Source organism: Micropterus salmoides, unplaced genomic scaffold, assembly GCF_014851395.1.
Source record: "Micropterus salmoides isolate LMB-PRFRI ecotype aquatic unplaced genomic scaffold, ASM1485139v1 Ms_hic_scaffold_7, whole genome shotgun sequence".
NCBI lineage: Eukaryota > Metazoa > Chordata > Actinopteri > Centrarchiformes > Centrarchidae > Micropterus > Micropterus salmoides.
Genome location: NW_024044459.1, coordinates 29,588,789 through 29,601,575, shown reverse-complemented (window position 1 = coordinate 29,601,575; position 12,787 = coordinate 29,588,789). Strand labels below are relative to the sequence as shown.

The 12,787-nt window shown below is 38.5% G+C and overlaps 1 protein-coding gene across 1 annotated transcript; it reads right to left on the bottom strand.

Moving 5' to 3' along the window:
* Positions 1–1,138: 1,138 nt before the first annotated feature.
* adrb3a (adrenoceptor beta 3a) lies at positions 1,139–11,731 on the bottom strand. The gene is made up of 2 exons (XM_038704038.1): positions 9,821–11,731; positions 1,139–2,209 (listed from the first exon to the last, which is right to left on the bottom strand). The coding sequence occupies exons 1-2, from the start codon at positions 11,122–11,124 to the stop codon at positions 2,182–2,184; spliced, it is 1,332 nt and encodes a 443-aa protein (XP_038559966.1). The 5' UTR covers positions 11,125–11,731; the 3' UTR covers positions 1,139–2,181.
* Between the last annotated feature and the right edge of the window lie 1,056 nt (positions 11,732–12,787).

Sequence of the window (12,787 nt, the reverse complement as noted above, 5' to 3'; positions counted from 1 at the left end):
GATATTTCAGTAGTCACACAGCCCGCCTGGCAGAGCTAATGCAGGTTACAGTTTGTTTTCAAATGTCATGCATTCTGCTCTTGGTTTATTTTTTAAAGTCCCAAATCTTGTAAATTCCTCTCATAACACAACGTGATGTCTGCTCAAGCAGTAGCAGAGCCAGAGATGACGGTGGTTTTGGCGGGTGGAGAATTAAAAACAAAAAAAGAAATATCAAGTTCTTTAGAATTGTCTCTTGAGCTCGTATCAGCAGCAGTTTTACATTTGGGAAAAGTGGTTCCCAATATGGGGGTCAGGACCCTTCAGGGGTTCCCAAGATAAATCTGAGGGGTCACAAGATGATCTTTTCATACAAAATGCTGGATTCCTACTTCTTCAGTGCTGTAAAATACCTCAAAGTGAAACAAACTGAGAAGGAAAAAATCTGTCAACGTGACTCATGATGATCACAACTCATGTCCACGAGTCATAACCTGTGACAAGAGGTCACAAGTAGACAATGCTGCATTTTATGGGGTCACAAGTCAAAAGGTTTGGGACCCACTGTTGTAGAAGATGAAGATGCACCGATATATGACTGTGATATGTGGAGGCAAATAAAAGCCATAACAATTACATACATAGAAGTACATTTATAAACACTGAATGTAAAGCATTTACGTTTTATATGATGAAACTCACTTATCTGGATTGATGTGCTTTCCCTACTTGGGTTCACATAATCTGATAAGAAATTTCACTTCAGATTCAACATTCAAGCGGCCATGGTTTCCAGTCGCTTTCCTTTTTTGGATCATGTGACTGATAGAATGTAACCTGATGTGGACTTATTGATTCTATTCAGGCTTGATTAATTATACACTGTAACACAGATGTTTCAGTTAAAATTTCTGTACCTTGAATTTTGGTGTCTGTATTTTACCAATCATGTTTTTGGCATGACTTGAAATTTTAGATCTGAAAATGATGGTTGAATGACCAGTTGAATTTGTATTTGAATATCTATCTATCTATCTGTCTATCTATCTATCTATCTATCTAGATAGAGATAATTCATATACGTTGATTTACGTTGTTACAGCCATTCTTTGCTTCTATAGTGGTGAGTTTGCACCCAGATCACACGTTAACAATGTTACACAGTTTCATAGTATTTTATTTCTCAATGCAACAGATGATGTTATGTAAGTAACAACACACAATAGTGTCCCAATATAGTAAAATAATGGATGAAATTCATCATTTTTCTATATGTGGACATTTTGGTTATTAATGTAGTTACTGATCTTATACCAAGGCAGCTTATCAAAGGAAAAAGGTAGGGAGTTTAGACGTATTTTGCTATGGTTACCTGCAGTTTATAATACTGTACCTTGCACAATAATTTATACTGATGGTTAAGTGTTGTCCTGATGTACAATTTTTACAGCCAGCCAATTTTCTATAGCTGTGGTATAACTTAACAGACAAGGGCATTTAAGCAAGATAACTAATATTGTGCGGATCCTGAGTCCAGGCTCAGAACATAAAGACACAGAATGCAGAAAACAGACACAAGAACTGAATTTCTGAATGTAAATGGCTTTGGTTTAGCTGATCTTACACTGAAGAGTTTGTGCCATGAAAATTAATCTTTCTTAACTGGACAGTGAAGACATCCCTGGCAGAATTATGACCTTATATTAAGTTAGACAACATTTGTGTTTCGCTACAGATTCAGTGTATTATAAATAGATAACTTACCAGAAAATATACTGTACAACATGAATTAATGCTGTCATTATTGAGACCATAGGCCACATACACTGTGTCCAAAGGTTTACTGGAATGCATTTAAAACTTGTAGTTAAGTATTGTCTTATTCAGGAACAGTGAGTCTTTTGCAAACTGTATTTAGATGACGCTGGCAGGTTCATCTTTGTTGCTGCTGTGTTGGAGCACTCCATCTCTTGGCCACAGAGACAGTCAGTGTTCCTGTCCACAGACCAAATCAGCTGGTTATCTACAGTCAATCCAGTCATCCCTTTGGGGTTAGCTTCACTCAGCTACGTTTATCAGGGCCGGTGGTTGTTCTCTTCTTTAGCTCGTCCACACTGCTATTTGGTCTGAGCCTTTGTAGGATTCACAGTAACGGCTGGATACACAAACATAGTTTGCTTCAGTATTCAGATATTTTACAGTTCATCCGTCCTTTTCCTGCAGTGTGAAGCTGAAAAGAGATGGACACATTAGCATGTAGGTCTCTATTAAAATGAATACATTACAACAGGGCTATTAAAAAGTAAATGTGGTTTGTAACTCCCTTCTGCTACATAGCAATAATATATTCTATACAAACACAATCATAGAATGGTAAACAGAAGCAAATTATAAACTATATTCCATGGAGCAGTGCTGAGGATGAATTTGATTTAGAGTACCTAGTGCTTTGTAAAAATGGTTGAAATAGATGAGGTGACATCATACTGGGACAAATGTCATTGCAATCACTATGACACTGTCTTGTAATGGTGCTATTTAGTCTCAATTCTAAAAGATACAAGGCAGAAATCACCCACAATAACAGGATCCGACATCTGTATATCACTCGCATTAGCTTTTTCATCCTATTTCTCCATTAAATTCTGAGCACACGTTCTAATTTTTAGTCTTGTTGGTTTTGTATAACTGAAAAGTGATAGACACAGAGGCCAGCTCGCTATCTCATCATGAATTTCTTTATATCTATGATTTGGTGTGCAGCCCTGTGAGATGTGGCCCTAACATTTTTTTTCTGTGTGTTACTGTATGTCTTGTTGGCCTGTGCTCATCACACAATGTATGACATTTCAGTTTCTATCAGATAAGATAGACAATAACAACAGTTTGTAGTCTTACAGGTTATTTGTAAGATGTTGTTTTCATGTGGAAAACAGTATTGATACTATCATGGGACCTGTTCCCTTTTATCTATTTTTTCTTGCTAATTACAAAAAGTAACTGCGAAGTTGCCCTCACCTCATGTTTTGTGAAACTCTATCTTTCCCCCCCAACCAAGACAGGAATTCTGATGCTATCACATCCACAGCACATGTCTCCACAGGAAGACATAATCTACCTGGAACTGTAAGCTTCACAGAAATGTGACTACTTACGGGAAAAGATATGCAGGAAACATTTTACAATGTGTCTCCATCAGAATTCCTAGACTTTTGTGGAATCTAACCCTTTTTACAGTATGTACAGTAGAACCATCGTGATTTTAGGCTGATGCATATGGATGATTTAAAGGAAATAGACTGCCGGAATAATATTATTTTATACATTCTGTTGAATATCACATTGACACATGAGTAGTTGGATTACTTTAAATCACAAACCACAGACATAGCCGGCACATATTTTGTAGGCTCGATTCAAGTTAAAGGAGCTAAGCTCATTTAAAGTTAAGGAAAAGCCATCCATCATCTGTGACATGTGTATTTTCTGCCTCTCAAAGGATGGTGCAATTAGAAATCATTTAGGTAACGTGATTTTTGACATTTAACAACATAATTTGACTGTGCACTTAGCTAAAACTAATGCAGTCCAACACAACAGGCTTGCAACGAATCCTTCATTAAAGTTATAATGTTTTGGTTGAAAGTGATAGACGTGTTGAATTACTTCTATGGTCAGTTTGAAGGTTGTAATTTGTAACTATAACCTCCAAAATTATGTCAAGGTTTTTTTCAGTTCAAATTGTATAAACTTATTTCAAAGGGCAATTCTTTTATGAAAGTTAAACTACCACTACCTCAAATGGCTCGAAAACAGGAAGTGTTGCCAATTCTCTGAAATCAAACATGAATATTTTTAATTAAATCGTTATAACCATCCAGACCATTCAAACCATTATGGCTTGACAACTCAAGTGTTTCCTCAATCCCAGGATGCAGTGGTATGTTTCACATGTTTCAACTGAAATGGGTCACACCCACCACTTTTAAAATAAACTACATCTTTCACTAAATGTTTAGAGGCATGGACACGGGAAGTATGGGTGCTAAAGGGGCTGCAGCACCCCCTAAACCAGGCATTAAAAATCACTTGATAAAAGAGTGATGCAGATTCACAAAGAGAGAGACAGAAAAAGAGAGAGAGCTCATGTGGACGAGGGAGAGAGGGAACGTGACAGAAGTGTGGATGCAATATAAAAACTTTCTTTGATCATCAAGCCTAATGTTACTCTACAGTTCTGCAGAGTGCATGAGCTACGCTGCAGACTGAAATTTCTGTTAATAGTGACAGACAGATAGATCCATGTTATATACGCTCGTCTGTATCCTCACTGCGCTGCATTACTATAAACTTTGATGAACTGGTTGCGAGTCACTTCTCTCTCGCACCCAGGCGCTGTCTCCCTTTTCATCTCCTTGCAGTTCTCTTTTAGGGCGTCACTTTGTTTATTTGCATTGTATGTTTTCTTAATGTGGAAATAAACGTTTCAAAAAGCATTTTCATTTGTTATTTAACTGCAAGCTATATTTCAGAACATTTTTTAACAAATTATGCTTTCAAAAAGTGGTGGGTACAAAATTAGCCATTTCAAAAAGTGGTGGGGACATGTCCCCAGCGTCCCCAGTGTAAATGACACCTATGGTTCTCACGCATTACTTCCTGTGGTTGACAGTGTACTTGCTGTGGCTGCTTTGACATACAGTATGTTGGTGTTGTCTGCAGTTTAAAATGTTCTGAAATTGTTTTTAATAACTATTAGATATAAGTTATGCTGGCTGTTCAAATGAATGCAAAAAACATGAATACATTTAGTATGATGTCATTATTTAGACTGACCTCTCTGGCCTGCACACTTTTTACTCTCTGCCATATTTCTCTGGCATATTTAATGTTAGAATATTCCAACCAGCAGCAAATGAAAGGTTAAGGTCTCAGCTATAGACAGAAAGTATGTTTAAAATATGCTAATGTTTTCTAAGATTGATGATGATTTGTGATTAAATTCAGCCCAATCATGGGATTGGGTAGGGCCCCACATTTGCTTTTGAAAGGGGCCCCCGTATGCTTAAGGTCGCCACTGCCCGGATGCCTCCATTTAAAGACCCCGATGTAGTGTGATTGGTTCTTACATCAGCCAGGCTTGAAAGGGAGTGTTGGAGGTTTCCCACAGGTCACTACCACCATGTTTTGCTTTATCCCGCTTCTTGTTTCATGCTCTCTTGGGCCTGATCTTACTCTAAGCTAACTAAATGCACATTATGGAAGTTGGTGCGTGAAGTTCGGCCAGAGGCACAATGCAGAGGAAAGCTCAGAATTACAGGGTTCACAGCACAAGAAAAAAAAAGCAGCACGCCAGGCACTCCTGAAACAGCAATCAAGTTGCTCTAATGTGCGCCAACTAATTACGCCTGCATTCAGGTCACTTTGAAATCACATGGAGCTGTAACCTGCCACACCGGAGCAGCTCAGGGTAGTAAAAAGCTTGTCACTCTCTATAACACATGACTTGTCCTGCACAGAACATGATGCATTAGAAATAACTGTTTACACATTTCTTAAATTGTCTTCCATATTAACTGTATGCTATTATTTTCACACTCTGCAAAAACAAAGTGTCCATTAATACAGCACCGGGTACTCTGGGGGGATACAGCATGCATTTGTAGGAAATAATTATAATTATATCTACATTTTTAGCCAGCATAATGATACAGTTTGTTCCTGTAACACACAGTTAGTTGTAAACCTGATAGGGCAGAATTATAAACACAATGTCCTTTTAGATTTGTCCTCATGAGTCGTCAACTAATATATCTGAAATATTTACACATCATTTGGAGTAATGAGACACTTGTAGTGACTTTAGTGAGTCAGTATTTATACTGGAAATGACACCATCTCTCTGTGCTTTGTGTAATGTCTGGTTATTTGTGCCTTTTTTTAGATCACCATATATATATATTCACAAGCTGAGAAAAAGAAAATAAATCGAAATATACACCATTTTTTGTCATGAGCAGATTTCTTTTGTCAACTACCAATGAAAAAAGAGTCAATAAAATCTATCCTCAACAGTAGGTCAGCACGAGAGCCTATGACCCATCAGATGTTGCTTTAGAGCTAAATCTGGATCAGCCTCGGTGATTTCTTGTCCCTGTGCCATTAGTGTCTGCTTTTTACATGATATCTCATTAATGTTTATCCTCATATAGTTTTTCTAAGATGGAAAATATTTTTCTGTGCATTTGATGATCATGCAACATATACTTCTTTTCAGTTTTTCGAGCTGTTTCCTCACGTGTCTCTTGATACTTTAATTGTGATGCGCCAGCACACATGTTTCCTGCAGAGTATGAGCTCTTTAATAATGATAGTTTTCCATGTGTTCACATGCCTGTATGGCTCCTGTACTGTAACTCTACAGTCAACTTTAGTCCTGTGTCTATGCTCTTGAGGAGAGCTCTGGTTGTGTTTCTAAAACAGTATATGAGACATCTAACAGAGATTCTTCATTTCTGCACTGCAATTTCATACACAACCTAGTTGGCTGCTGCTCTTTGAAATAAAATGTTCCACTCTCTGTTATCTTAATTTTAGTGTTCTCAATCATGGATAAACTGTGCTAACAAACTTCCCCCACTCATAACACACAGCCATGCCTTTCAAATACATGAAGATTTAGTCTTAAATACCTCCAATACACACATTAGGACTAATGCAGCAACTGTCTGTCTCACTTTATAGCAGCATGACAAGACAAAGGAAGACACAGCTAAACCCTTAGGTTTGTCACGAGGACTTGCACAGCCAATACATTTGCCTCTGCTTCCACTTTGATAACTAAAAAGATTCAAATTTGTGCCCATGAAAGATGAATTAGAAATTCTCTTATGTAGGGAATACATGAAAAATTGCACTTATCATAACATACGTGACAGAAGCTGAAGGCTGCTGTGGATGTTGATAAGGGCAGCAGTGATATGCCTGCGTGTTTTTTCCACGAAAACAAAGTAACTATTGATAATGGCCATTCAGTGCAGTACAGCTACTCTTCCCTAGTAACCATTCTTGTCTAGTGGTTGGAACTCCCTTTTTATCAGCCCAGTGACAAATCAGCTCCTGACTTAACTAAGCCTGTTGTCCCAGGGTTTAAAGGAAATTTGCTGCTCAATTGCTCTTTTGTGTTACTGCTTAAATAGAAAGTTGACAGGGATGATTGAGCAGCACGTTGTCCCTAGCAGATTCCTAGAATGGCATTATTGGCACTCTGAAGCAAAAACCAACCACTTCAGCAGTCCAGACTTGAACCTATCTTCAAGCTACGGCCCCGCCAGAGTCATTTTCTAACGCCTGGTCTCACTTACATTTGTAATCCTGCTCAAAGCGCAGGGTGAGTCCGCTGAGCCTTCCCCTTGGGGTGATTTACTACAGAACACACCGGGCTCCTTTTAAGGAAGACTTTTATATGCTCCTAAATGTCTCCCGTTTTACAGCCCCATTGATTATGTCTATAAAATTCCACTGAGCGGATGTCATGTAACGAGAAGAGAAAAATGAAATATATCTTGTACAGAGTAAATATTTGAAATGAAACATCCCGCCATCATAAAATGGGTTACTCATGGGAATTCACATGGCGAGGGCTGTAGTGTAAGAGTTGTGCCACTTCAATCATTTTATATTTGTATGTACAGTACTGAAAATAAATATCTGTATACACTTTACTGTGCATACTATTAAGATAAATTCATATATATAAGTTTTTAATTTTGGACAACATATGGCACTTAAAACCAATTTTAATTTAAGTATGATTGTTCAAAATGTAATGTTACATGATAGTAACTAATATTTAATGACGTTTTGGAAACACCAACCAAACATCGTCATTAAATTTGAGTTGAAATGATAGGTTATTGCATTTTAAACAACCCTACTAATCAAGTACATTATATTCTTTGTGTTATTTTGCTTTTAATGCTGTAATGTGGTTTTGCAACAAAATAATGCTTTCTGGTAATTAGATTTGAAATCTTAAGGAATATTTTAATATTTGATTTCTGATCATTTAAAAACACTTGGATTGTAGAATTTTGATAAACAAGTTTAAAACAAATTTTACAAAATTTATTTTCCCCCCACAGATACTTAAAACTTTCTTTAAAAACTTTCTAGGCTCCAATTATTACTCTGGATCTTCCTGTATACTGTGGCAGGCCTGCTGTCAACAGTGGTGTGTTATGATATTGAGCCATCCAACCAGTGGTAAAGAGGGTGTTCTCACTGGCTGTCAGTCTTGTAAACAGCCTCTCCAGTTATGGGGGAAGTCTTGTACCTAAGTGATAAAGATTTATCGGTTGCAGGGGGTGTTGGGCAGGGCGCACTGAGGCCCACTTACAGGCAGAGAGACACACTAATATTTGGAAATGTCCTCACACGTTCCATGCCGAATCAGGCTTTTACACATCGCCCAGTGGCTTTACAAAGCCACATTACAGTCACCTTTATCATTATGGGATAACATTTTTGTAGATCCTGATTACAGAAATCTGCATTTACAGTATGGAGGTTTCTATAAAATAGAAAACAAATTAGTGTTATTATTAACTATCATTAACTAGGGTGCTAAAAATATACTAACCAAAATACAGTACCAGAGACTGCACTGTGTCCATCTGTTGGTTATTTTTACATTGACATCAGCTGGATTCAAAGATTGATTACAGGTAACACAGTGCAGTAACAGATACAGTTACAGTCCTCAAACGTTTATTGAATCAAGCATGAAAATCCAAATATTACGTTTCTCTTTTAGTTTTGTGATATAATGACACCCCAACAGCAGCCAATGCTTCAGAAATGATTTATTTTTCTGCACTGTTCCACCCAATCTATTTTACTTCTAGACCGCAGCACACTGATGTATTAGAACATGTCCAAATATGGATTTGTACTTACGAAATGCACAGCGGGCAGGAAAACAACAGTTGAATATCAAAGTCCAAATTTCAAAATTTTATATATATAAACCTTTAACATTATTTAAAGCCAAAGGCAATACTGGATTATAATTGGTTATGTTTATAACAAATAAAAATATTTATACAAGGAGTCCCATAAATGTTAACTTCTTTAAAATGTTTAAAACTTTATTTTTAGATTTAGATTTATATTGCTGTTTTATGATGCATTTTCATACAAATAATTACCATTCTCTAGGATTTTTTTTCTTTTTGGTTATTTTGTTGGCAGCTTTTATTTGTTAAACTGAAACAAGCAGAGAAGTACACGTGTATTTATTTATTTATTTTATCACTGTCATTGTGCAATACTAATCTTAAACGGACTCTCTGTGACATTGACTGTATACTGTCTTCACACTTCTGCTTCACAGTGTGAATGATCTGCTCACATGTAAAAGACAAAGACAAATAAGAAATCTAACATTTCAAACCAGTGGGTGCTGTCACAGACTCCCTGATGTACCACTGTCCTCTCAGTTCCATAGAGATTTGATCAAAAGCCTATGACTTACTCTCTAATAAGATGCACTGGCATGTCTTAATGTAGGATTATGTATAGTATTATAAAATGTAGTTTATTTAGCTATCTTATTAATTAAAAAATCTGAACACTGAGTGTAACTTTACTGTAATGCACATTAATGTTGTACTAATCACGATACTGCCAATGTGGCTTAATTCTTTAAACTAGGGTTTCACTGGTTGTACTTGAGGAGGTAGAAGTATTAATGTGTTAGTAGGAAGTGGACTTTTTCTTTCCTCATAGTTAAAAGAAAATTGACTGTGTGGGTAAAATAAGTAAAGACAAAGGGACTTACAATATGGTTTGTGGTTCTGATAAGTCACTGAACTGTGTGCTGCCGTTGGACTGCAGAGGACCAGAGCAAGCCTCCTCACTTTTGCTGCTTCCCTGAGTACTCGCCAGACTCTCGTTGCCCTCAGTACTAGTGGTTGGAGACTTTTGGAAAGGGCCGGCTATGCCTGACTCACCCTGCCATAGAAAGCAGGAGCAGCGAGTCCGCAGCTCTTTATAGAAAGTATTAAGCCACAGGGTGGACAGCCACGGACATCCCAGCAGGTTCTTGAACGCAGTGCGAAACTCTGGACTTCTGCAGTAGATGATAGGATTGAGGCCGGAGTTAATGTAACCCAGCCAATTTAACAGTCGGAAGATCCTCTCTGAGGGAACTTCTCTTCTCATAAATGCGTTTATGATGTTAGCGACAAAGAACGGCAGCCAGCACACAGTGAAGGTCCCCATGATGATACCCAAAGTCTTGAGGGCCTTCTGCTCTTTGACAAGCATTAGCCGTGATGGTCTCCGCTTGGTACTCTTCCTCCGCACTGTGCTGTTGCAGCTGCTGGAGCCTGCACACACATGTGGCGAGATATTGTTGATGTGGGGGCCAACTTGCATCTGCGCTGTTGGACACTCATTTTGGAAACGTATGCGATTCTTATCTATGAGCTGGACCTGGCGCGTGGCTATTAGAAAGACTTTTGCATACACAAATATCATTACAAGCAGTGGAATGTAAAAAGACACAATTGAGGATATAACAGCAAAGGCCCAGTTGGTCACAAAGTCACAGCATTCAGGGATTTCGTAGCATTCCTTCGCATTTTCATCATCATCCCGCCAAAACCCTATCATAATTGGCACAAAGGAAATTAAGGCGGACACAACCCACACTAAACAAACTATTACCCTTGCACGCCACTTATTGAGCAGAACCTTGTGACGGAGGGGCCTTGTAATGGCTATATACCGATCCACTGATATGACACAGAGCGTCTCTATGCTCGCGGTCACACACAGGACGTCCACAGAAGTCCAGAAATCACAGAATGTTTCACTGAGCTGCCAGTTACCAGTCACCACAATAGTGGCCCCCAGAGGCACCACGAAAACCCCCATGATGAGGTCCGCACACGCAAGGGACATAATGAAAATGTTTGTCGTCGTCTGTAGCTGTGAAGTACGAGCTATGGCGATGATGACCAACAGGTTTCCCATCACTATGATCAGTATGATGATGACCAGTATGATGAGGCTCCAGGGTTCCGCCGTGTGGTAGGATCCTTCTCTGTCGGATGCTGCAGTGCTCTGGTTGACATCCATTATACACAGGTCAACTTGGTCACAAGATGTTCTAAGATGGGTTTTTTCACGTCAAAGTTAAAACTAAAGCATCTACACTTCTTACAAACATGATACATCTGCTCAAAATAAAAAGCCGATGAAGTTTTCCTTACTAAATAATAGTTATTCTGCACTTTGCAGTTACTGCTTACATTTCACGCCTTGGGAGTCTTGTTTGGCAGTGCTCAAAAGGCAGTAGTGATTTTCCATGTTTCCAAAGACGTGACTGTTTGTGGAAGTGTAGGCAACAATAACATGTTCTCCAAAAAGATGTATCCAAACTGTCCACAAAGCCGAAACAATGTTAGTTCACAGAGCTGCAGCACTTTCGTGAATCCAGCAGACATTAACAGGCAGTGAAAAAAGTTTTTAAGAAGAAAACCCAGCCTTGTCCATTTAAATCCGTCCACTGGGATAAGAGTAGTTTGCAGTGTTTTTGCTGAATCTTGCATGAGCCACAATGCCACAGTTGGACTGTTGGAGATCAAGCAACAGTGACGCTGTTGCAGGAACCACCAGAGTGCACCAGAGTGGCTATCCCCTCTTTCTTTTGCTCTCTCTCTCTCTCTCTCTCGCTCTCGCTCAGTGCAGGTTGCCCAAGATTGTATTGGCTCTAATCATACCCTGACTGAACGCAGAGGGGAGGAGTTGAAAAGTGTGACTGTGTGCCGAAGCCATACCCTATTAGAGGATCAGTACTCTAATAGAGCCACACACACATAGACACCCATATAGACCTATAGGCAAAGAACTAATCCTGCATTAGAGAGTGTAAAATGTGAGTAATGTTGCATCAAAACTACAAAATCATCTGTTTACCATTATTCTTTAATATCACTGATGAATGTAGCAACTACACTAAGCTTGTTAACCCATTAACTGTATGTGTCACCTGACTGTGCCAACAATGTGACAGGCTTTTCCACTGCTGGCTTCTGTTCTCATTGTCAAATGATGCTGGATCATGTCAAACACACACTTCCAAGACTCAACAACGTTTTTTGTCATTCAGTTGAACACTAGCTTTGCAGTAAACATAATATTATTGGACTTCTTTGGTAAGTTTAGCTGTTTAATTGTGATTATATTTCATTATCTCCACTTTAATACTACACCTCTAAAGGTCTCTAAAGGTTTATTTGTAAAACAGTTTGTGGTCAGCTTTGCAGACCACAAGGCACGAGGCACCCCAAACTGTAGAGAACAGGAAATAAGTGCCCTCCCTTTGACTCAAAGCAGTAAAAGAAAATAATAGATGGCTATCTCTCTATTACTCAAGCCGGTGCACTGAAGAAGAACAATCAGGCAAATGCCTTCCATGCGATTCACTTCAGATATCCAGCACTCTGCTGCAGTGCTGAACTCTCTTGTCACCAAGCAGGTCCTTCTTTGGTCTGATCAGTTTTACAACTGCAGCTGTGATTGCTCTGCAGTTATTCCCACCTTGCGTTTTCCTTCCACTTAATGAGAAGATAAACAAGGCATTACTAACGTAAGAATTTGTTGTTGATTGTTGATCTTTGTTGTTGTATATTTTTCAGTTTTCAGTTTATATATTTATATGCACACAATATTCTCTTCCGTTGCATATTTATATATTTCCACATTTATTTATGTCGACTATATGTTTGTCTACGTGTAA

Excerpts from the sequence above, each read along its gene's own strand:
- adrb3a (XM_038704038.1), bottom strand. The coding sequence starts at position 11,124 with ATGGATGTCAACCAGAGCACTGCAGCATCCGACAGAGAAGGATCCTAC. Across the intron at positions 2,210-9,820 it reads TCAGAACCACAAACCATATT|CTTCACACTGCAGGAAAAGG; the intron begins GTAAGTCCCTTT and ends ATCTCTTTTCAG.